The sequence below is a fragment of the Trachemys scripta genome, chromosome 2 (assembly GCF_013100865.1).
Source record: "Trachemys scripta elegans isolate TJP31775 chromosome 2, CAS_Tse_1.0, whole genome shotgun sequence".
NCBI classification, from domain to species: domain Eukaryota; kingdom Metazoa; phylum Chordata; order Testudines; family Emydidae; genus Trachemys; species Trachemys scripta.
The window spans coordinates 65,560,236-65,586,560 of NC_048299.1; the positions used below are offsets into that span (position 1 = coordinate 65,560,236).

At 40.6% G+C, this 26,325-nt stretch overlaps 1 protein-coding gene across 2 annotated transcripts; it reads left to right on the forward strand.

The window, feature by feature from the left end:
* Nucleotides 1–603: 603 nt before the first annotated feature.
* Nucleotides 604–26,186, forward strand: RAB5A (RAB5A, member RAS oncogene family). Of its 2 annotated transcripts, XM_034760760.1 has the most exons (7): nt 604–816; nt 2,458–2,534; nt 10,478–10,730; nt 13,708–13,859; nt 15,565–15,687; nt 18,936–19,029; nt 24,706–26,186. In XM_034760760.1, exons 3-7 carry the CDS (start codon nt 10,568–10,570, stop codon nt 24,819–24,821), a joined length of 648 nt encoding a protein of 215 aa, XP_034616651.1. In that variant the 5' UTR covers nt 604–816; nt 2,458–2,534; nt 10,478–10,567; the 3' UTR covers nt 24,822–26,186. The 2 variants fall into 2 exon arrangements, with proteins under 2 accessions (XP_034616651.1, XP_034616649.1); XM_034760758.1 differs by lacking the exon at nt 2,458–2,534 and having other exon boundaries at nt 605–816.
* Nucleotides 26,187–26,325: the final 139 nt, after the last annotated feature.

A 26,325-nucleotide genomic window follows, 5' to 3' on the forward strand; every position in this document is an offset into this window, starting at 1 on the left:
CAGCAACAAGCATAAGCTTTCGTGGGCTACAGCCCACTTCATCGGATGCATTTTTAATCTCATGATTTTCAAGGGTAAGGGGAGTGTTCATTCATGATTTTTGAGTGCTTGAGGGTGGCTTGAGGGCTCTGAGCCATAACCAGGTGGCTGTGGCTGCCTCTCAGATGCTGCCCCCTAGACTGCAGCTCACCAGCCTACAACAGGTCAGGGTCACTTAAGCCCCTCAGCAGGCAGGAAAGCACCGCAGTCAAAATCACAACGCTGGCCCTTTAAGAAGCCTTGGGCGTAGCCGGGGAGGTTCGCCCGCATCATTCCAAAGAGCAAGACTGTAGCAGGTCACGTGAGTGTTTGGCAGCGACCGCCATGCCAGTTACCGAGGCGGAAGCGCCCACCGCTGAGGTGCCACCAGACAAAAAGCTCCTCGCGCCCCGCTATGTAGCCCATAATCCTTTGCGCGCTGTGCTTCTTCCACGGTCGCCGAGCTGCAGCTGCTCGGCTGTCGCCGGGTTGCCTCGGTCACAGTTGTCGGGAGGGGGAACCACGTGAGGTGCCACCACCAACACAGCTCCGGGCCGCTCCCGGAACTGAATGGAAGATGGGGCCGTGACGTGGCGGAGGCGGCGGAAGTGCGTGTGTGTGTTTTGGTCCGGCAGGAGGAGGCGGAAGTTGGCGGCGGCCCGGGTGAGATACGGCAGCGCTCCCGCCCCTCACCTCCTGCACCCCGCGGAGGAGCCGCCTCCCCTCACAGCCGCGGGAGCTAGAGAAGCCGCTGCGCCTCCCGCACCGCCCGCGCGCACGGCTGCCCGGCACCGCCAGGTGAGGAGACAGCGGCGGGCGGCACTGGCCGAGCTCCGCCAGCGGGGAGGGGGGTTATAGAGCCGCCCAAGGGAGTCCTCACCCGAAGGCTTCTTCTCCTGGCGCCGCCGGGCTCTGGGGCCGAACCCCGGGGCGGGGACCGTGGAGCGGCTGGTCTGTGTCTCCCCCGCCTCAAAATGGCGCCCCCGAGTCTCCCACTTCCCTATATTCGGGCTGTGGCTGAGGAGCAGCCGCGGGGGGATGGAAGGAGGCGGGGGCGGGCCCGTCTCCCCGCGGTCCCTCGCTTTGCTCCCCAGCTTGCTGTGTGACGCGGCCCGCGGAGGTGCTGCGTGCCCTTCCCCCACAGCTGCTGTTGGGACAGCGAGGGTGCCCTGGAGAGGCGTGGGAACTGGGAAGGGAAACCATCTGAGCGCACAGCCCTCCCCCTGCAGTTGCTCCCCGACCTAGGTCGGGGGGAAAGGGCGGAGAGGAGGTCGTTACACACTTAGCAGCGTGCACAGAGCACCTTGGGTTGATGCTGTAAAATAGCCCGTCTTCAGGAGGGGAAGCAGACTGGTAAAAAGTTAACATGAAACTTCCGTACGAGAAGGCTAGGCCTAGGAGAGAGAGAGTTAAAACACACAGCCAGGTTCTGCCATGGTCATCTTGTGCTCTCTCTTCCCTCTAAAAATCTGGATGGAGGAGAGACTGAACGATTCCTCGATTAAAATTTAACTATACCCTCCCGAGTGACATTTGAAGCAGCTCAGAAACGTCTTCACCTGGGGGCCCTTTCAGATTTAATGGGTGGGGATAGATGAGATTTCGAGGAGATTAACAAATGTTTGAACTGCTTATGTTCTAAACCTCTTTAATGAGTCCCCTTTCTAGATAACTCAAATTTGTTAATATTAACTTGAATTAAGTAATGGAAGATTTTGGTAATAGGTGACCCTTTACCTATATTGGTGCATCAGTCACACAGGAAATTGATATCAAAACAGTCAATAACTCACATACATCATACATATGTAGTCACGCCAGGCTTATTATCTTTAATTGGAAGGATGTAAATTTCATAGACTACCTGTGTGATTTACTTGTTTGGTATGTTCGCTCAATACTTTTCAATACAAATTGGTTGATGTATGATATGGAAAACTAACACAAATACTGTGGTGAGGAAATTCCATATTATAGTATGCCAATTCTATTAAAGTTGCTAAGATTTTTATTTAAGGTGGATAGGAACAACAAGAAAATAAAGCTGGCAACAATATCTAGAATGGTGGGTTGTTAAAAATATGAACATAACCATGTATAATAGGTTTGTAAACCAGAATTAAAGCAGGTGATGGTCATTATCTCAAGGGGTTTATACTGGTTGTATTGTAAATAATGTCGTGTTAAGTTATGAGCACTCAGTGAGCGGTAGTTATTCGCTCTTGAGCTCTAACTTGCTAATATAGATAAACCATGATCATCTAAATTTCAGATTATCTGCATTTTGTCCCCAGATTCAGAATTTGTCTAGAAGCATCTTTCTTTATCCAAAATGCTAATTAACCATAAATGTGGTGGTCTTTGTGATGTCTGGCTAATCAGTATTGATCCATAACTAATTTTGAAAGAACCATGTAATTTATATATGCCTCTACCCAGATATAACGCGTCCCAGTATAACACGAATTTGGATATAACGCGGTAAAGCAGCGCTCCCGAGGACAGCGTTAGCTCAGGTTAGAGATGTAATTAAAAATTTGTGTAATATGAAATATCTGAATATTGTATATGTAAAATGAGAACTTTTTAAATTTACTAATCCATTCTGTATCAACCCCTATTTACATAAATGTGTCCCACTATACTATACTAGAGGTGGGAGTGTTAGTTTTCTTAATCTCCTTACTACTTTGTATTTTTTAGATTGTCAGTGTTACTTTGATACATGATCTTTTGTATTGATGGTACTTTTTAGAATAGTAGGTCCTGTTCTTGCCAACATTTCAGCTATGCTGATGAGTAGTCCTGGAGGATTTAGACTACTGGTAAGCATGAAATTAAGGATAAGTGTAAGTGTTGGCAAGACTGATTTAAACGGAATTATCTCAAATACAAGAGAGTGGCTGTAACATCCTTTTAAGACCTTTTAGAAAACTTTTTTAGTGTGAAATTGTTATAGTAATTGGTGTCACAGCACAAGTTATTTAAACAATTATGAAAAGCATTATTCATGTAATGGACTAACTTGACTCAGTATTTTATAATACAAGATAAAGCAGCACGTGTGTTTATAGACTGTTTTGGTATTTAAGGAGAATGAGAGGGCAAACTAAAACCAGGAGTTGGCAAATTACCTGATGGGATTTACAGACGTTCTTTCCTAATATATCTGATCTTTGTTCCTCTGCTGACATACTGACCTGGAGCTGCTATGGCTTAGTGTATCCTGAAAAAAAATCAGACACGAGATGGAAAAGACCTATTAAAGCATCATGTGTACCTACTATAATTCATGATGTCTCACAGTATTTTCCAACTGCCTTTTTCTTAAACTATTGGAGTAAGAAAATACAAGGTGCTTCATAACCTTACCCAGGTGGATAACTGTATTGGGGGTGAAGTGGGGGAACTAAAGAAAATGTTTAGGAAACATTTACTTTTTCTTCTTATATAGCCCATATATTTCCTTAAAATGTCTATTATTTTTTTTATTTAAAAGCTTGATTTGAGGTCAAAACATTAAACTGAGTTTCAATGTAGACCAAATTTTACAACTCCTTTATGATCATCCTCAAAAATCAAGTCTCTAATGGTTAAATTGAAACAAGATTTGTGAATTTCCAATTCTTCAACTAGCTTTACTTCACATATTTGCTATCCTAAAATGCACCTGCAAAATGAAAAGCTTACTTAGAATACAAATAAATAGCTTTTTTTTTTTTTTTATAAACGTGTATTTATTTACATTGCTTTCGTGCCTAGGAGCTGTACATCTTGTTAATCAATCTGGGACATCATTACCAAGACTGCAGGATTAGGAATAGCTACAGCTACTAAAATGAGTGTCTGGAATTGATGGGGAAATCATCCTGTAAATATTTGAATTTAATCTGTGTGTACTTAAACAGGATTCTTGCCTCTTCCTGTTATCTTCTATCGCGCTTTCTCTGGTTCCCAAAACTAGTATTGTACATATGAATTAAGAAAGTGGTGTACAAACGTGGCCTGAATCTCAGGAGAGATCTTGGGGCCATTTTTAAAATCACTGTTAGGTGCTGATATGGAAATATAGCTCTTTAAAGAGATTTTGTGATGTTTTTCATTGAGAATATCAAATAGGTTGACTTTTTTTAACCAATCTGAAAAATATTAATATTTCATAATTGAGTTTGAAAGCCAGTCTGTGAAAGGAATACTGAGTGTTTGAACCATCTACTAGAACAGGGGTCGGCAACCTTTCAGAAGTGGTGTGACGAGTCTTCATTTATTCACTCTTAATTTAAGGTTTTGCGAGCCAGTAATACATTTTAATGTTTTTAGAAGATCTTTTTCTATAAGTCTATACATACAATAATAGTTTAGTTATATATTAAAGTAAATAAGGTTTTTAAAATGTTTAAGAAGCTTCATTTAAAGTTAAATTAAAATGCAGATCCCTCCAGACCGGTGGCCAGGACCCGGGCAATGTGAGTGCCACTGAAAATCAGCACACGTGCCATAGGTTGCCTACCCCGTACTAGAAGAAATGAGGAAATACAAAAACTTAAGGCTTGACCCTTCTGCTTCAGAAAATATGATGGTTTCTACCTATGCTTAGGGAGAGTGGTGATGCTGCTGCTCTTCAACCTGAAAAACAACCAGATATGCATTAAAATGTCTGGCTTTTCAGGCTGAAAGAAGCCTTACAGTCCCCATGGGCTGGTAATAATTGGGTGGCGTGGTTGTAGTGGGTTTTCTTATATGGCATTGTTAAATGTGTTGGTATTAGCTGGCAGCTTGGGGAAGTTTCTGTCTTCTGGAAAATAATTACTAAATGCTAGAAACATGACAAATGTAACAGCTGAAACCCAATTTGCAATATTTAGAAAACATCTCTGTTACAGAGATAATTAGGAAAAGCCTCCAAGACTACAGCAACACCTCTCATTGCCAGATATTTTCCTTCATGCTCTCTGCAGACTTGTTTTGAAGTTGCAGGGGTTCCCTCTGACTTGTAGTAGCATTCTGAGTCTCCTTCAAAGACACTTATTTGGTGATCCATCCAGCTGATAAAATATTTCTCCTATATAAGTGCCTTCCATCCATTGTATCTGAGCACGTTGGGAGTGGCCTGTCATGAAGGAGGGCCATGAAAACCTATAGATTTTAAAATACTTCCAACAGTTCTGCTTTTTTTTTTTTTTTTTTTTTTTTTTTTAATAGGGTGAATATTCCTCCCAACTCTGATCTGGGGTACTGTCTTGATAGCCTGTTTCAGCTAGTACTGAAAAACTGTTGGGAGTCTGACAGGAGCTCTATAAAGAGCAATTATATGTGTAAATGGCTAGTTTGAGTGAAGTAACTACATGTGGAATAATCTCTGAAGCCTTGCCACACCTACAGTCGTGCATCACATCCTTTTCCTGCTACCCAGGATGTAGCAGAGGGATAGTGAGCAAGTCCTTAGTGATGAAGTAAAGAATGTGGAATAGTTCCATTGAGTAGCAGACTTCCTTTCAGGATTTTGAGCAAATGACTTGGTCCTGAAGAGTAACCTCATGCATATGGTACAGGATTTGGCCTTTACTTGAGCCTAAAATAATGCTACAGAGTGCAGAATAGCTGGCAGAATTGAGATGTACCATGTGTGTCTCAGAAGTTTAAAAAAAAAAAATTGTATCTAATTGCCTGACATACTTACTGAATCATAGAATATCAGGGTTGGAAGGGACCTCAGGGGGTCATCTAGTCCAACCCCCTGCTCAAAGCAGGACCAATCCTCAACTAAATCCCCAAATGGCCCCCTGAAGGATGAACTCACAACCCTGGGTTTAGCAGGCCAATGCTCAAACCACTGAGCTATCCTCCCCTCCAAACTGTACTACAATGCAAACTAGAGTAATATATTCAAAAGAGAGGTCTGAAAAAATTAATATTTCAATTATTTAAACTTTTTTAAATCAGGAGTAAGGAGCCGGTATCTGACACTTTTTAACTTAAGATAAGAACTGAAGATCATATGTATGCTGACCCCACCCTGTGATTTAACTTGTTGTTTCATAGATAACTTGTGTGTCACTTTTTTGCAATATAACTAGAGAGTGATTAAATATGTTAAGTTCATCCATTGTTATGAGTTGCTTTGCAGTTTGTCCACATACATTACTTGTACATCATTCTGTTGAAACAAAGCAATAGCTATCTATAGCTGATACACAGTTCATTTACAATTTTTTTTAATTGACTTTAAGGAGAAGAAAAATCCCTAAATTGCTTTTAAATTACTAGATCCATTTCTATATCCTAAGTAAGACCAAAAGTGCATTTTAGGCTAATCGAACAGCTCATTTTCAGGAGGATTCACTCAAATTAATAATGTGATGCAACATTCTTGATCTGAATGTGTGCTTAATTGTGGTATGCAGTTTAGGGTGGTTCTGATATTACTGATATAGCTTTTTTTGTTTTTTTTGCCTAGTGGCAGAAATTGGGTTTCAGTGTGGGTAGGTTCTTTCCCTCCTGAGTTATTTGTAAGTAATATGTCTATACAGCCTGCCGGAGCAAGCATCCCAGCCCAAATCAACAGACTCGGGCTTGTGGGGCTAATGCTCCAAAAATAGCTGTGTAGACAATGCACTGAGGTTGTGGCTTGGGCTCTGAAGCCCACCCCACTTCTGTAGGCTTCAGAGCTTGTGCTCCAGCCCGAGCCACAACTTCAAAGTGCTGTCTACACAACTGTTTTTAGAGTGCTAGCACAAACCTCACTAACATGAATCTATTGACCTGCAGTGGGAGACTCACTTCTGCGGGCTGTGTAGACATACCTCGTAAGAACACAAGAAGCAATATATTTAATTCTGGGTGGGTTGTGGTGGTATAATGTGAAACCCTTTTTGATTCATCATGAGTGACTATGAGTAAGGCTGCCTGTCTGTCACGGAAGCCCCTGGGCCAGTACCAGCAGCTTGGGTGTGTGGGAGGGGGCTCAGAGCTGGTTGGAGCCGGGTAGGGAGCCTGCCAACCCCACCATCCTCCCAGCACCCGTGGCACCCCTGGACCACAGCCCGGCACCCAGGTTTTAGTTAAGGGTATATAATAAAAGTCATGAACAGGTCATGGATCGTGAATTTTTGTTTACTGCCTGTGACCTGTCCATGACTCTTACTAAAAATACCCGTGACTAAAACATATCCTTAACTATGAGAATTGACAGAATATAACAGTTACTACAGTGCAGGCCTGTGTATGAAGGATTGGGATGTTTTGGCAGCAGGACCTTTGGTGTGCTATGTTAGGTAGGTGCAGTGACAACTTCATTATAAAAGGATTCAGATATTGATCTGTATTACCATGTAAAGGACCAGAATTCACATTCTGCTCACAGTCTCACTTCCTGGTCTGGAATCACTGGGGAAGGGATGCTAATGTTTATCAATTGCTGTGTTGGTCAAAGCGCATCGTTATGGAGTCTTGTGTGATTTCATGGATGTAAGATAGGTGGGAGGATAAAACTAGTGGTGTAGGATTCAGAAGGCATCTGCCAGCAGACTGGGGAAGGGAGATTATTGTTTTAGGTGCTTTTAGCTGCAGTGTGAATTTAAATCCACAAAAGAGAAGCTATAAAGTTAAGTGAAGGCTAAACGTGTGTTAGGCATGCCATGGATGGGTAGCGAACTGGGCAGCTCAGAAACGGTAATGAATGTAGAACTTGGCCATTGGTTTGAATCTGGACCAGGTTGGTAATGACTGAAAATGTTGCTGGATTCAAATGTACTTGCTTTACTTTAGACTAGGGGTTCTCGAACTTCATTGCATCATGACCCCCTTCTGACTGACAAAAAAATTACTACACGACCCTGGGCAGGGGGGCCAAAGCCTGAGGCCCACCACCCCGGGCTGAAGCCCTCAGGCTTCAGCGGTGGGGGTCGAGCATTGGCCTCAGCCCTGGGCCCCACCAAGTCTAACGCCAGCCTTGGTGACACCATTAAAACGGGGTTGCGACCCACTTTGGGGTCCTGACCCACAGTTTGAGAACCGCTGCTTTAGACAAGTACAGTCTTATTGTCAGACAGTTCAGTGCCCTTTCTTATTATGTTTGCCATGCATACACTAAGGTTATATCAACCTGTTAAAAATGCATTTATTTTTAGTGTAAACTAACATGCCCCACAAGCCTGAGTCTGTTGATTCGGGCTGGGGTGCTCACTCTGGTAGGCTGTATAGACATATTACCGTATATACTTGATCATAAGCCGGTTCATTTATAAGCCGACAACCGCCCCCCCCCCCCCCCCTCTCCCCCCCCCCCCCCCAAGATGGATAAGTAAAAATGGAAAATTTTTATAACCCATTCATAAGCCGACCCTATAATTCAGGGGTCAGAAAACTTTGGCTCTCGGGCCATCAGGATAAGCTGCTGGTGGTTTGAGATGGTTTGTTTACCTTGAGCGTCCACAGGCACGGAGGTAAACCTAAGTAAACCAAGTGTCCCGGCGCGTCAGCTGCTTACCCTGACGGGCCAGGACAGCAACTGGTGGGGAAATTTTTTTGGGGGGAGAAGCTGGGAGTCAGGGGAGTAACCCCTGTGACCACCCCCCACATGACCCCACCCCTAGCCCGGGACCCCCATACTCTCCCCATCCCATCCCTTCCCACCTTATCTGGGGAGGGTCAGGGGAAGATGTTTCTGACCTGACTGGAGCTGCTCCGGCAGGCTGGGCGGTGCGGCCGCAGCCCGCTCTGGGCAGCGGGGCCAAACAGCACGGGTACAGCCTGCCAGCCCTATCGCTGCAGCTGCTTTGGAGGCTTGGGGGAGAGCAGCGTCCCGCCTCTTCCTTTCTGTCTCTGCTGGCTGTGCTGTGTCTCCTTGCTCCCTCTGTTGGGAGGAGGGGCTGTGTCCCACCTCTCCCTCTCTATACCCGTTCATAAGCCGACCCCCGTCTCTGGTGCTTCTCTTTTTTACTAAAAAAAAATTGGCTTCTGAACGAGTATATACGGTAATCACAAAACTCAGGGGGGAAAGAAAAGAACCTAGATAGATATGGCAAGCTGTAATTTTGTGTATTAACAATAAACACAGGAATACTGTCCTTTATCTGATGAGAGAATGGAGTGGGCAGTATAGACATCTCTCTCCCATGGGGTCTTCTGACATTCACTTTTAGAATGTAATTGGGAAGGGCTAGACTAAGTGTTGCACCACTCTTCCTGCGGGCACTGTTTTCCTGGAAAAACGCTGCTTAATCTAAACTATTAAAGTAGTTAAGAAAAACAGAGTTCTGTTCTCAAACTTCCCTATGTTTGTTTTTGGGTTTTTTTAATAAAAACTTTGAAAGTGAGACTAGTTATTAAAAAAATCTCCAGAGACTAAAGTGCTCCATCAGGAAATCAGGTGAAGCATGGGCAGAGGCTGTGCAAGCTACCTCACACTGCTGAACCAGTGTGTTTTTAATTTTTGTCTGAAAAGACCGCTTCCAAATTGATTGTGGCTCGTCTAGTCTCTGATCTTTGACCTATCTGCAGATACTACTAACAAAGGGTTCCAGTTGTGGTTTGTTTTATGTGAACACCTGTATGCTACATCCTGGATTGAGACTAACAATTCATTTTACATAAGACACCAGACAATCATCAAATGGTGATGATTTGGGGTTCCTATTGACCTAAATGTGAAAGGCTCCATATTAGATTACCAGTCCCTTAGCTCCTCCAAGAATGTATGTTAAATCAGAGAAGCTGTTCAAATCAGGGGTCACATTCACTTTTGAATGTATGCTTTTTCTATTTGAAGAAATTGCAGTTCACATGCATTATAAGGATAAACTGTAGAAAACTACCATACATTAATTAAATTTGAAATGCTGGTGTAATTGAGTTTTCCAGTAATTCTTCATCCTAATTAAACCCTTCCATTTATTTTTTACTAATTCTGACTTGAGTAGTCAAGAATTGCTTGGCATCAGCAAAATCATGAAAGAGGAACTTTTGCTTATTAAGATGTTCTTAACATGACAGGAAATGGAATGGAAATATGCAGGTCTGGATCTGTTGCACTCTTAAATATTAGCCTGAGATACACAATGTGAACTGAAGTCTCATAGGGAACACAGAAAATGCAGGGTAATAGGTCAAGTGACTAGCATTTTTGGTATCCAGTTTGAGACCTTATAGGGGAAGGGGCCTGATTTCAGAAAACCCTGAGTAACCCTTTGCTGAAAATTGGCCTTTTAAAGTTACTCAGGTGTATATCCAAAATCTCTAGTACTTTTTAATATCAATGGCAAAGACTTTCACAATAGTATATAATAAAAATGTCTTAGAGATGTGCTGGTAGAATTCAGTGGCTTATTTCACCTAAAACAATGAAAATAACTGTGTTCTCAGAAAGCCCTGGACCCTTAATTGGATGATTACTAGAACTAGTTTCATATAATTATGTTACAGTTGTGACTCTAATAGCATATACTTTTTTGATAAACAGGTTGCTACAAGCAGTAAGAACATCGCGGTTCACATCCTGAATTCTTTTCTCTCAAGAATTTGAAACAAGGGACTTCTTTCTAAATTGGACATGGCTAATCGAGGAGCAACAAGACCCAATGGGCCAAATGCTGGGAATAAAATATGCCAGTTCAAACTAGTACTTCTGGGAGAGTCTGCAGTTGGAAAATCAAGTTTGGTGCTTCGTTTTGTAAAAGGCCAGTTTCATGAGTTTCAAGAGAGCACCATTGGAGGTGAGAAATAGTGTTACATTTTCTCTAGCTTTGTATTGAGTATATACCCTCTCTGCCAATGACTGTCTTCATAAATGTAATGTGATACCCTGTGGTAAGCCATCTGCAGTAGTGATCAAATCTGGGACCTCTGGATCTTAAAGCATGAGTCTCTACTGCCTGGGCTAAAAGATTAGTGCTGTTATTTCAAGGCTGTTGCAGACTTGTAAACCTATATGTGCTGCTTGGTGGGGACAGAGTGGCACAATGTAAGTTTGGGTAGTCAGTTTTTAAAACTGTAGTTGGTGTCTGGTAATTCTTTAAGGCGATATATAGCTATTCTAACAATTCACATTTATTGCATACAGTTAAGCTGCTTAGCAAGATGAAGAGCCTTGGTTGCTGTACAGCAAAACACACAACTTTTTGCAAACTTCTTACCCCTCAAACAGCCTGGCTTTGATTGTAAAGGAAGACACTCGCTGTATTTGTATTTTTCACTTTTCTTTAGGATTATATGTGCTTTCTTCTCCACCCCCACCTGACTGCAATCAAAGCTGACTCTTGGTTACTAGGCGGGGAAACAAGGATTTTATAATAGTCTGAGTGGATTTTACTTTTCCCCATGAAACAGTTTTTTCTGCACCACCTACAATGAAGCAGCTGCATATGGTCTCTGAACTGTACTCCTCCTTTGGCTAAATCTGAATAACTTCTTCCAAGACTGAAGTGATTCTCCACAATCACTTATTTGCACATAGACTGATGTAAGCTGTGCCCTCAGATCCGTAACATCTCTGTAGTACACCCTGTCCCTGCTGCTCCAGTGGGTGAATCTAATCTACATTTTGATGCTTCTATAGATGAGTTGGGTTTCACACACACATTAAAGACTGACAGAGCTGACAAAAGTAAGAAAATTCCAAATTAAATCTTACTACATCTGTTTATTGCTCTGTGTTTAGTTATTGTAGGTTCTGTGAGTCTGAGACTGCTTACCTCTGATCTCTTTAAGAGTCCGACATAAGTGGGTTTCTGTTTGCTGTTCCAGAAGTCTGGTATGTTTTTATTGACGTGTATGTCTGGCATCTAGAATTGCTGATGTGAAAGATTTTGTATAATAAACAATTATCTTAGCTGTTTGCTTTTGATAGTGTAACAAAGGTCCCAAGGACAGTTATACAGAAGCAAATTCCTAGTTCATGTACACAAACACACACCTCCCTCCACCCCGACCCTGTTACACATGAAGAGTTCAGTGGTCTTTGAATCTTATAGTTGCACTTTTACATTTACCCCGGTTGGTTTCAGTTTTACTCACCTAACAAGAATGAAAGAATACTTGAAAACAGCATTGAAATTAGGAACAAGAAGCCGCAGAAGTGCAAACTGAGACATAAACTATACTAAATAGTGGATATTAACATATGCCTCTTTACTGTATTAAGTAGAGGGAGAAAAATGTATACTTTACATAGTCCAGCTGGGAATGTTACTGGATGCGAGTTACAGGATTCAAAAAACAGCCTGTTACTGTGTAGTCTTAGTATGTTTAAATTATAGTTTTGTTGTTGTTTGTTTACAGAAAGGCCTTTAAACAAAGGGGAGCTTATGTGCGCTATGAAGCTGAATAATGGCACTCGTAAAAGAAACTGCAGTTAGATGGAGTAGGCACATTGACAGTGTAGTGCTGTTGTGTAGAAGACCTACATTCAAAAATAACGTTAGAGCTTTCTCCCCACAGTCTACTGGAGCAAGTCTACTGTGAGTTAGGGGGAAGTATGACTTCTAAGAAGAATGATAATCTTTAGATAATTAACGTAGTTGTATTAACATTGGACTTATGAGGCAGCAAATTTCATTCACCTGGCTATAGAAGATGCAAGAAGCTTGCATTTTCATAATGGCTTTGGGTACATCAACGCCACAATAAAAGATGCGCAGCATGGCCGCTACTGGCCTGGATCAGCTGACTTGGGCTGGTGGAGCTTGGGCTGCAGGGCTATAAAATTGCAGTGTGGGCTCTGGCTAGAGCCTGAGCTCTGAGACCCTGCAAGGGGGAGAGTCTTAGAGCCTGGGCTCTAGCCTGACTCCAAATGTCTATGCTGCAGTCTTACAGCTCCACGAGCCAGAGTCAGCTGACCTGGGCTTTGAGACTCAGTGCTGTGGGTTTTTTATCGTATTGTGGACAAACCCTTAGCAGGCTCTGCATCCATTCTGACCCCTGCAACAAGACTACTCAATCAGTTCACTTCAGCTTTACAGCCTTTCATGATGGTGACAAACCTGCTTTTTGGTATACCAGTGTCCTCTATTGCAGTTGAAATTGATGTATGTAGCTCCTCCTGAGAGTGGAAATGATGAAAAGTGATGCTATGGTGGTTCAGAGGTGTTCAGTCATTTACGAAGTGAAAAATGTGTCTAATGCACTTCTTACAAGGGGCTATTTATTGATGAACTGTTCTGTTTGTTTCTAGTTCCCAGGTGCCTAAGACTGAACCACGTATCATACACTGTTTTCAGAATCAGAGCTACAGTAGTTTGCTGGAATGTAGAGAATAGTACAAAACTGTATATAGGAATGAACTAACGATGTACAGTGTGATAGAATATATCATTAATGTTGGTCTGTCGTGCCTTCTAGTGCATCAGAGTGAAACACTTTTGGAAGACTGAGTGCTGATTGTTTTGTGACGACTCCATTTCAATATTATAAAACTAAAGTTAACTTATTGGATTTTCTTCCCATACCAATTGTCCTTTCATGCCTTAATTACTACAAGGGGACGCAGGTTGTCTTAAGTAATTTCATTTTGTGCTGTTGAAGCAGTATAAGACTGCTCCTAATATCCTCTTCCAACCTATTGTATTTTACCAACTGATGATGCATTCTGCTAAGAAAACTCAGATGTCGTATAACTGTGTGTACATAAATGAATATGAATGTGTAAAAACATAACTATAGACCTTTGATTTCAGCTTTTCTATCTTTTTGTAGCTGCTTTTCTAACCCAGACTGTGTGTCTTGATGACACAACAGTAAAATTTGAAATTTGGGATACAGCTGGTCAAGAACGATACCACAGTTTAGCACCAATGTACTACAGAGGAGCACAAGCAGCTATAGTTGTGTACGACATTACAAATGAGGTAAGTACAATATATAGAGAAGGGGGGCAGCTGTGGGCTAATGGAACCAGCATGGGAGTTGAGACCTGATTCCTTTTCCTCATTCTTCCATTAATTTATGTGAATTTGAGCAGGTAATTTAATGTTTTATTTACTGTTATTACAAGTAACTGAAAACTTCTAACTGAAAAGTTAGCAAAAAACGCTTTTTTTTTTCTCGTGTGCATTTGACAGCACTTTATTTTATCATTTTCACTGGTCTGTAAATGGTAAGTCAGTTACTCCTGTTTGTCACTTTCATACAAATAGGAAAATGTGATTTTTTTTTTATTAAAAAAAAAAAAAAAAAAAAAAAAACACAAATTGACAAGAGGACTTGGCAGGCTTAGCATTTAAAAACTGCTTTTATCTTTTACTGAAGAAAAGTGAGGCTTTATAATACTCTCCAGACACCCTCTTTAGATATACAATGAGCTCATATCATAATCTCTTTGCTGCTGTGTAACCATACCAGTTATAGGATGCACAAAGTGTGTTGTGGCCACCCAGGAGCTAGACCAATCACAAACGGAGGAATTAAAGGAGAATATTTTCCCTTCCACTGAATGTTTAAATAAAAATAATTCAAAATGCTATTACCTACAGCAAAAATTACTTTTCTTTCTAAGTATGGAAGTGTATCCCATCACAATAGGTTGGACTATATCATATGTACTAATATAACAAAAATCCACAATACATTTGTAGGCTATTGGTGCCTGTTTCTGCAGTGTGAGGTCAGAGACAAAGTACTTCACATCACCCAAGAAATGAAGCCGTAGGCAACACATTTCACTTTGATTTGGCTTTTACTATTGAAGTATGGCTCCTAATTTTTACATTTCATTAGCTTAAAAATTCTTTAAAAGAGGTTTTCAAGTTTTTATGCAATTTATCCTTTCACTGTGAAAATTACTAGCTACTGAGAGGATGGAAGAAATTAATGTAGAAGAGTACTCTTTTGGAGATGCATGATTTTTTTAAAATTATTTTAAAACTCTTTTTAAAAAAGTTAATCATTTGGGTTTTTCTCCTTCCCATTTCCAGGGGCCTCTGATTCCATTTATTCAGAAGCTTTTGGCCTAATGGCCTTGGCTTATTTTCCAAGAGAGAGAGCACATTGGAAAACATAAATGTAATGACTTGCATTTTGCTTGTAGCTATAAATAAGACTATAACTGAAAAATTGCAAAAAGAAATTTAAGGTCTAATCCTGAGGTCCTCACTCAGTTTTTATCCAGTCCTTAGGCAAACTACCCATTGTCATGAGTGGGATTTTTCTTGACGAAGACTGGGAGAAAATGGGTATGGCCCACTGTGGTTGAGTGGCTTGAGACCCTTTTCAGCACTTTCAGGGAAGAGAATAGTTTAAAATTGTCACTCTTCTCTTCCAGTGCTTGCTCTGTTTTCACTCTAGCCAAGAGAGTCATTTTGGTCACTTTTTCATCCATTTAACGTAATTGATAAAGGGGATCTTAATTTTTCAGTAATGTGGTCCCTACTATGCACCTTTGGGAATTAAAGAAGTGAGGTTTCATTAAAAAGGCCCAGTCAGCCAGTTGGAATGTAGCTTTGGAGAATGAATACACTGATAGGCTTCTTGCTCACAGGACAGATAAGATAAATTTGGGTAGTAGGGATAAAAGGACAATAGAACTGAGTTTCTTTATTTTTCAATCATTAACAGGAGTCCTTTGCAAGAGCAAAAAATTGGGTCAAAGAACTTCAGCGGCAAGCAAGTCCTAATATTGTAATAGCTTTAGCAGGAAACAAAGCTGATCTAGCTAATAAAAGAGCTGTGGATTTCCAGGTACGTCATACATATTTTTTATTCACAAGAAATAGTGTGTTTTTGTTGGACTGCTAGTCTGTAATAGAAATAGCCTCAGAAGGGATCATACTATTTTCTGATGATTAATCCTTCATTGTAGGATTGCACATGTAATAGAATTCTGTTGATAATTGTAAACATGAATTTATAGTATATCTGAAAATATTATATTCTAGGGAGAATTTTTTGAGGGGTGAGGGGTATAAATGTGATATGAAGTGACAGCTGTCCGAAAAGAGAGAGTTTCTAATTAAATTTTACTTAAAGGTACAGCTAACTTTTTTCCCCAGATATGTCAGATCTATCAGTAAATTGAATTTGTATTCTGAGAAACTGCTTTTTCCTGTATGCCTCCCTAACAGTTATTAGGGACGACTTCACTAACAATAGTTAATCAATCTTAGGGGTAGGTGTGGTTCTGAACACAGGCCATTCTCAGTGAGAGTTTTGGAATTCACTTGTTGACGTTCAGGATATGATGCACAGCTGATCTGGCTACTTTATAGCCTGGTCTGAGCAATGTAAGTTGAGTGAGTTAAGTTTTAGCTGACTTTTTGACTGTGTTCTAGCTATTTTTTTGCTTTTTTAAAACTGATGTACCTGTGCCCAGAGGCTTTTGGTGGTTCATTTAATAAAAAATATCTTAATAAAACCAAATCAAAGTACAGAAAAAGCCCCAAAGCCAATCAGTGGCAAACTATGATTGTAGGCTTGCTTATGACCCAATAGAACTCAGACTTCTATATTTGTTTTCATATTCTGTAATCTTAGGATCATCTTTGGCTATGAACTTTCCTTTTTCTCTAACATCATATTTGCCCGCAAATGTGTTTTGACTTATCTAGAACATTGCTGTGTATGCCAGTACCTTAGTTCCATCTGAGTTCCTTTCCCATGTCTTAATCTCCATATATTGACTCTTGATTCCTTTCTCAGTGACTTTAAAAGTATCTGCTCTCTAGAATTCAACACATTCACTTTTACCTTCCCTGATTTCTCACTCTATTTCTTGACATTTGTAAATTATTAACTGTTTAATTGTGTTAGAATAACTTTGTAAAGTGTTTAGAAATACTTTTTGTACAAAAGATAGTATGGAAAATGGTGATTGTTACATGTATACTTGGAATTTGTTATCCTTAGAATTGCATAGGACAGAATTTAATTGCCAGGTTTTTGGACCAAATATAAATAACTTTTTAATGATCAATAGCACTTCAAAAAAAATGGCTAAAATGGATACATACGTTCCTCGGGGGCTTGGCTTTCAGTTTTTATCTTTGCAACACACCTTAGGGGTCTGTGTACATGGTGTAACTATATTTGGAATGATAACTTGTATAGGTATATCATAGTGAAATTTGCAATCTCTGTAATAACTAATGTAACATAGCATATGGTTAGCAAACGATGCTGCTTAGTAATGAAAGTGAGGGCATGGCTACACTAGAGAGTTTACAGCGGTGCAGCTGCAAGCTCTCTAATGTAGCCACTCTAAGCCAATGGGCTAAACCAGGGGTTCTCAAACTGGGGCTCAGGACCCCTCAGAGGGTTGCATGGTTATTACAGGGGGGGTCAAGAGCTGTCAGCCCCCACCCTAAACCCTGCTTTGCTTCCAGCATTTATAATGGTGTTAAATATATAAAAAGTGTTTTTAATGTATAAGAGGCGTCGCACTCAGAGTCTTGCTATGTGAAAGGGGGTCACCAGTACCAAAGTTTGAGAACCACTGGGCCAAACCATCGGCTTAACCACTCCAGCCCCCGTGAGTGACAATGGCTATGTCGGCAGAAGAAGCCGCCCCCCCCCCCCCCCCCCCGATGACATAGCACGGTCCACATTGGTGTTTATGTCAGCATAATTTATGTCACTCGGGGGTGGTTTATTCACACCCTTGAGCAACATAAATTATTTTAACATAAGCTGTAGGGTAGACATAGCCTTAGTGATGTAGTTTGCTCTTCACAATTATATTTTCACCTGTCTTCGTGCCAGGGCCGGCTCTAAGTTTTTTGCTGCCCCAAGCAAAAAAAAAGTTGGGCTCCCGCCCCCGCCCCATTCCTGGCTGTAAGGTGAGGTCACAGCAGCATCCCTGATGCAGTCTGGGGAAGTCTTCTAAAGGGGATATCTGGGCCAAAGCCTTCTGCTCCTTGGGCATACTTGTTCCCCATTCACAGGGCCACCCCGCTCTAGCAGTGAGCTTTCCATTCATAGCAAGCTGCAGCATGAGGTTTCAGCTACAATACTCCCTCCCCCTCCCTCTCCTGTTGATAGCGGCCAAGGGAATGCTGGGAAATGTAGTTCTTTCCCTGCTCCAGGGCTGCCTCTATAGACAGGAAGCTAGCCAAGGAACTTCAGCTCCCAGGCTGGATCCCTGCCGGCTACTGCCCCTGCAAATGGGCTGCCCCAAGCACCTGCTTGCTTTGCTGGTGCTTAGAGCCGCCCCTGCTTCGTGCAGAACTTCTTTTGAGTTAAAAGGGAGTTCTACATGTGGAATGAATAAAATGTATGTGATTGAAAGGGAGATTTGAGTTCCCAGTTAGAGGCTGGGAGCTATAATACTGGCCAGTAGGTGGTGGCACTAAAGGAGAGACTTTTAGAATAAAGAAATGGTAGAGTTCACATTTGAAATTCAGGCTAACAAAAAAATTAAAAGGTGGTATTGAATACTATTGTCCTGTCATGTTTGTTATAATAGTGAACTCTTTCAGAGTGACATATTTGTTTCGATAATCTGTCTTCAAAGGCAGATAGATTTAGAGGAGCTCCAGAAATTGCCTCTTTCCCTGTGTGCTATTGAAACGCACGTGGGCTGCTAGGACAACTCGGCTATCAGCTTAGAACTTAGCTTTCGGAGGTCAATGTTAGTTGTAGGCCCCACCTTTTGGAACTTGTTTCCCCTTACTATCAAAGCCAGAGTTTCAGTCAAGGAATTTATTTTAATTTTTTTATTTGTTTAGGCTTTTGTTTATGGATATTTTAGGCCAACCAAAAAGTGTAGGAATTTCCTAAGATTTGAATTCTGTATGGTTTTTAATTACTGTAGGAGACCTGTGTAGACGTTTATTACAGATGCTGTATAATACCTAGAACATCAGGCTGATGAAGTTTCAGTGAGCATTCAGATGATGTGCTATGTATTTTATCACTACTGACCAAGGGACTTAAGTATTAAGTTGCATAATTAAAAACAAACTAAAATTCTTATTATAATATGTAACTTATAGGAAGCGCAGTCTTATGCAGAGGACAACAGTTTATTGTTTATGGAGACATCGGCTAAAACATCAATGAATGTTAATGAAATATTCATGGCAATTGGTAAGTATTTTTAAATGGAAGCTACCTTTTCAGGCAACTGGTTTGTATGTAGTCCTTTTCTGAAGTTCATTCTATCCTAGCCTCTGAGTGGAATATTACCCAACTTTTCCCTCCTTGTTAATTGGATTTCCCTCTCTGTGGTAGTCTTCAGAAAAGATGTTAGAGAAGCAGTCCTTTTTAATGTTCTAAACCTCAATCACTTAAGAACAGTCTGGCTCTGGCCTCATCCCATGCACCAAGCATATCCCCTCATACTGTCAGAGAACAAGAATCCTTGCATCACTTCTGAACCCAAAACTTCCGTTTAGCAAGTTCAACTTGCTAAACAGTGTGGTGGTTTAGGGTCAATGGTCCATTTTGTCTGAGCTTCTAACAGAATGACCAAAGAAACACACTTTACTATATATCAAAATATATTTATCTTGTGATGCAGATAAGTAGGAAATGTTTGACTTGCAAAATTTTTGCTTTTAGGGAAAGGCTTGGAATTCTTTTAAAACAATCTAAAGGTGTGCAAGTGAAAAGGATATTGGTACACTCTATACCAGTGGTTCTCAAAGCCGGTCTGCCGCTTGTTCAGAGAAAGCCCCAGGCGGGCCGGGTCGGTTTGTTTACCTGCCGCGTCCGCCGGTTCGGCCGATCGCGGCTCCCGTTGGCCGTGGTTCACCGCTCCAGGCCAATGGGGGCTGCAGGAAGTGGCACAGGCCAAGGGATGTGCTGTCCGCCCTTCCCGCAGCCCCCATTGGCCTGGAGCAGCGAACCATGGCCAGTGGGAGCCGTGATGGGCTGAACCTGTAGACGCGGCAGGTAAACAAACCGGCCCGGCCTGCCAGGGGCTTTCTCTGAACAAGCGGCGGACCGGCTTTGAAAACCGGAGTTGTGCAGTGGTTTTCTAAGCTCTTTGAGGCCGGAGTTGTGCCGCGTTCATGTAGAGTCTAGAACTTTTTGTAGGCTTTACCAAAGATAAATAATGATTATAATTGAGATTGAAAAATGATTTGATTTTTTTTTAAAGGAGCATGGGGAGCAATGTTTTTATAAATATTGAGTTGAAATGTGCAGAATGTTTCAATTTTGTGAACACTTTTCATGGAGACTCTAAATCGGGTTCTCACAACAAATTTTTTGGTGGCCTCAGAGTGTGGCCACCCAACTCTTGCTGGTGGCTGCTCTGACAATTTTTCCTAAAATACTTAATTAACTTAAACAAATAAATATGCACAGATATATGTCCAAATAATTGTAATCTATCTATGTAGGGGTTTTTTTGTTTTGCAGACACAGTAATAAAAATAGTGTACAGTTGTCTCTATTCTTTATTGGACCTAAACAGAATAGAAACACAAATAAGGTGCTTTGAATGGTCGTGTCTTTTTTTTTTTTCTTGTTTTTTTTTGTTTTTGTTTTTTATTTTGTTTGTTTGTTTGTTTGTTTTTTAAGACTTGCTAGGTACTAAGTGTGCTGTGAAAAGTGATATTAACAAACACACAAATATCACTTTTCACAGCAGACAAATTCAGCCCCGGCCAGCCCGCAGACAAATTAAGCCCTGGATGGGGAGGTGGGCACAGAGGCAGTAGGGGCCGGGGCACTGCGGGAGGTAGCAGGGGGGCAGAGGTGATGGGGGAGGGGTGAGCTTTGGGGTCAGAGCCTGTCACCATGCAACCAGGGAATGGAGCCCGAAGCCCCACACCCAGGGAACAGGGCCCAGGGACAGAACCAAAGCCGCCTGGCTGGAGCTGCCACCTGAGGGCTGAAGCCCGACCCCACAAGCCCATGGTAAGGTGGGGTACTCACTGGCTGCCTGCTCCTCCAGCTTGTGTCTCTTCAGAGGGGTTCAGGGCGCAACCACTCATGGTGTCCCTTAGGGAAGGGCTGCTGCTTTGCGCTTCCCACATCCTCATCACCGCCAGGAGGCTGTGGCCACAAGAAAAGACCCTGGTGCATGTGGGAAACGCAGCTCTAAATATGCCTGCATAGTGTTGGTATCCCAAGTATAGCAACCAGAGAGTGATGCTAAATATAAACAAACGCATGTCTAGTGTAGTTTCTCTGTCCATGTTGAACGAACTGCATTAAGAACATTGTTGTTTGATTTATTTTTAAAACCTATGGCATTAATAACCAAAGAACCTTTATAATTAAGTCCCTCATTGGATCGTGGGATGATCTTAAAATAATTGCTGCTGAGTTGTAGACAAGATACAGAAAATCACAGAGAAGTAATGGACCTTTATTAAAAGATGTAATTTGGAAAAGCCAGAGTAGACTTATTTGTTTAATAAAAATGTGTTGGAACGGTATAAACACTCGGGTATTATGTTATGCTTGCTACATTTTTGATAACCAGATGTTTTGCTGCAACTATAATCAGTCTTTTATTTATTTATTTATTTATTTATTTAATGGCTGGTACAATATAAAATTTAGAGGACTAAAATTATTAACACAACTGCTGTAGAAAGAGTCCAGTCATGTTAGCCTTTTACATTTTACAGGCATTGAATGTTAATGCAGTACTAATTGCATACTCAAAATGTATGTAAAATTGTGGACACTGCAAAGTAAGATAATTAAAATCAGAATTGCAGTGGAGGCCTAATATTGCGGGATCTGCAATTTTCGCAATACCACAAATGAAGTAGGGCCTTATTTATAATTTTTATCCCTTAAGTATAATTTTGACTGTAAGTGTACTTTGACCTTGTAGTCTCTTTAAAATGAAATAATTACAGATTATAAACAGGATACAAATTTACTAAAGGTCTGCTGATAGTTGTTTAGCCCAAAAGTATACCGATCCCACATCCTGTGGTCATACTTAAGTTTCATTTTGTGAAAAAAGGGAAAATCCCCAAGAGGTAAGGGGACTTACCATATTTGTTTTATGAAACTTTCAAACTACTGGAAACTTTAAAATGAAAATAGTGTTTTGAATTTCATCCATAGAAATAAAACTATTATTACTCATGAGAAATGAAGCGGGAATCAAAGCAAGCATGTCTTCAAGATGTGCAAAATGGCCCACTCAGCAATCTAGAGATAATCATAGGAATAGGTGTAAAACTCAAACAAAAAAATATCAAATGGCCACATAGATTGTAAGTGTTGCATTTTCACCATGATAGGTCCATATAGTCTATTTGGCTAAGCGGTTTTACACTCCATCATGTAAAATAAATAGCAGCATTGTAATTTCTTAAAACCAAATGTTTCTTTGTTTGTATTAAACAAGGGTACACTTGTGATCTAATACATACTTTATCCAGGTATAAAAATAAGTAAAACTTAGTAAATATGCTGTGGTGATATTAAAAGATCACTTAATGTGCATCAGTTCAGAGTGTTTAAAGGTCTAACAAATATGTGGGGGGAGGAAAAAATCTATCTTTATGATAAATATTTGCGGGAGTCCTGAATTTTGATGATAAAAAAATGCCAACCTGTATCTCCATGTCCCTATTTAAATTTAAAACCAAATTAACTTTTAATGGGCCACTCTTGAATCCTCATACACTGCCTTTCTGTTGTTCCTTTTAACTAGGCCTAGAAATGTGATTTTTTTTTTTTTTTTTTTTTGGTTTAATATTAAAATCAGTGGTTCTCAAACTTTTGTACTGGTGACCCCTTTCACATTGCAAGTCTCTGAGTGTGACACAGCCCCCCTTATAAATTAAAAACACTTTTTTTATATATTTAACACCATTATAAATGCTGGAGGCAAAGCAGGGTTTGGAGCGGAGGCTGATAGCTCACGACCACCCATGTAATAACCTCTTGACCCCCTCATGGGTCCCGACCCCCAGATTGAGAACCCCTGATTTAAATAGTACTTTAATCTTTATTGTACCCCCTGAGTATTTTAGTGAAGTACATAATCTTTATGTAACATAATTTTTGTGTACAGTTTTCCATGGTACCCGCCACTGTAGTGTCTTTGTGAGCTTAATTCATACACTTTCTCTCTCATGTGCACGCATTCAATCATGAAATTCACCCTGTGCACGGTGCCAGAACAAGGCCCATGCAATTAAACCTTAAAGTGGTGCATGAAACTCATGATGTCCCCCTATGCAGGGATGAATTTAATCCCACGTGAGAACTGCATTCCAGAGCCATCTCCTCAAGAATGAGAAAATGGAAAAGCAAAATTACAGGAGTTAAAATACTTGCCAGACAGAAAAGAGGGAGACATGGCATGTAGCAGGCATTTGCCAAATGGCCTTTTTAGACCTGTTGCTACTTGACTCTGCTAAATTTAAATGGACATTTCCAGAAATTGTGGGAAAAAAGTTCTCTAAAAGGGCAACGTAGAAAGCTTCATAGGGACCATGCAATCACAAATTAAGGCACTGTGGAAGGAGCTGGTTCTGTGTGGCCACAGATGATTTTTTTATATTTCCCATTCATACTGCCTGTTTGAATCCTTTAGGAGAAATTCAGTCTCTTTTGCTTTTCTGCTAACCAACTGTAGTACCCTTGCTTCAGAGTCTGGACATGCAGAGAAAACTTTAGTACTTCAGGCAGTATGTACGGCAGGGGCTTCCCACAGCAAGGGTCAGGGTAGCCTTGTGAAAGTCCTGCCTACTCCACTCCTCCATAGCAACAACTGACCCCACTCTAGCAGAAAAGTGGCAGGGACTCCTACATAGCAGGATAAATAAATGTCATCAAGTTCTGACTGGCTGCATTTTTCTCCTGCTTTAGTCCAGGGTTACAGAGAGGCAGGTGGGCTGCAGGAAGGCAAAGGAACAATTAGTTAATTAAATCAGAGCTATAGGGAGTATGCAACTCAAGGACAGATGAATAACTAGGACAAGAGCTGATGACCATTTATATGTACAACACAAACACACAGCCTAGCTAAATAGAGAAGTGCTTGGGGAGTTTATGAAGGGGCGCGGGGGAAGGAAAGGGACACGTGCTAGTTCTATGACCATTCTCTGCATGTATGTTGTATTCCTTTCCACTTTCTGTATTGTTTTTTCCAACTGTTAGCTCTTCAGAGCAGTGTGTGTTTTAGAAACACCTAGCACGCTGAGTGCTGCTGTAACCTAAGGCCGTGATCTTATAACTTGTTCTTCATAGGTGGACCCATATTGAAGACATTCCTTGGGAGCCCACCTGCATGAACAGGTTGCAGGATTAGTGCCTAAATTGTTAACTTCTGTTGCTAGGCGATTCTGGCTATATTTTTCTCTCCTTCCAAGGATGTGGGTGGGGGTTTTTTGTCTCAGCTATTCAGGAAGCCGTGGATTCTAACATGGTAATAACAAATAGTCTTAATCCAGGGGTTCTCAAACTGGGGGTCACGAGGTTATTACCTGGAGGGTCACGAGCTGTCAGCCTCCACCCCAAACGCCACTTTGCCTCCAGCATTTATAATGGTGTTAAATTAAAAACACTTTTTTGTATATTTATTGCGGGGGTCGCACTCAGAGGCTTGCTATGTGAAAGGGGTCACCAGTACAAAAGTTTGAGAACCACTGTCTTAATCGTACATTTTCTGAATGACATACTCCGAAAGCCTAAAGCAGACAGGTTGTGGAATTACTATTTTGTTGCTACATATCTTAAAAGGAAATATTCAAATAGCTTTCTTGGACTCAATAGGTATTTAAAACTTAGTACAATCTTGATGCTAATTTTTGCTCATTTTTCTTGTTAATCTTGTAGCTAAAAAGTTGCCAAAGAGTGAACCACAGACTGCAGGAGCCAACTCTGCCAGAGGAAGAGGCGTAGACCTTACTGAACCCACACAACCACCCAAGGCTCAATGTTGTAGTAACTAAACCTTCAGTTGCTTTAAACTGTCTTGAATATTCTTCTGCTTCCTAACTGTTAATAACAATGGAATTGGAGTGTTTAATCTGGTCCAATGCAGCTTCCAAAACAGAAGAGACTAATGACATAGTCAAGTTTCTAATACAGAATTATTTTGTTTTTATCTTAATTTTTAACATGCATGTATCACTGGCTGTAATATTTCAGCAATAGAGGGGAAGTGGAAACTGAATAAACTTGCTTCAGTTGAAAGGTTTTAAAAATCACTTGCCATTAGGGATATAGAAGAATTACATTTATTGACCTAACCAGCTAGTCCTCAATATCCAGGTATTGGTTACTGTTGTAATTGATAGAATTGGGACTCTTCAAACGTTTCAATTTGTGCTTTTAAAAAAAAAAATCTTTCTAGAAACAGGGTCTACTGATACTTTAAGCTTATTTGCAGTATTCATGCAACCAGTTGTTTCTGCAAGTATCTACCATTTAAATATGCATTCCACATTTTCATAATTTAACTGCAAACAATACTTGCAGCATTTTAAGAATCCTATGCTTGCAGAAAAATGGATTTTAGTTGTTACACTGTATGTAAATTATAGTCAGCCCAGTGGTTTAAAGAAAATAGTGATTAAAAATCAAGTTTAACTCCATATTTATCTGTTAATAAAGGCACAAACCAATGAATTCAACTTTACAGGATTTTTCTTCACAAACCATAAGAGCTCTCCAAGTAAAACAAAGACAAACTAGGTGTCTGTGATTTTTTTTGTTTGTTTTTGATCATTGCTGGCCATTACACAGCTGCTTATGTTTTTCCCCAAAGGAAAAAAATAGTCAGTGCACTAATAATTATGTACATTCAACTTGATTTTAAATTTGGATATTAATGTACTGTAAATAGGGTACTGCATTGTAGTCTACATTTGTTTAATACTTTCTGTAATATTTAAGAGTTGCTTAAAGGTATACAAAATGTACAGTTACTTAAAGCTAACTTTTCTCTTCCCCTAATATAAAGGGGTTCTGAGTTCTTCCTTTATGGTTAGAACAGTAATAAATGATGCTCCTGTACCTGTAACATAAGTACTGCTGTCTGTCAGTAATGAACTCTGCAACCTTGTGTTCCAAAGTCCTTTTTATTTTGATCTGTCCAGTCTATTGCACTAATTCTTTGTTATTTTCATTATATGAAATTTACCAAGTGTGTCAGAAGACGATTTAATCTATTTCAATGTTGAACTGCTAGCAGAAATTTGTGCAGATTGTAAATTTGCAGTAATTTGGGCATAGCAAGGAAAATGACAGTTCACCAGTGTTTAGTTTTATATTGAGGTGCTCAGGTTTGAATAAAGTGGTTATAAAACAGGAAAGCATCGTGATTAGTGTCTGTTCTTACCATGAATTCAACAAGAAATCTTTATTGCATTTTAGCAGTTAGTGCTTTCGTACAGTTACAGAAAAATGACTTTTGCCCCAAAATGGGTTGACCAGGTGAGGATGACACTTTAA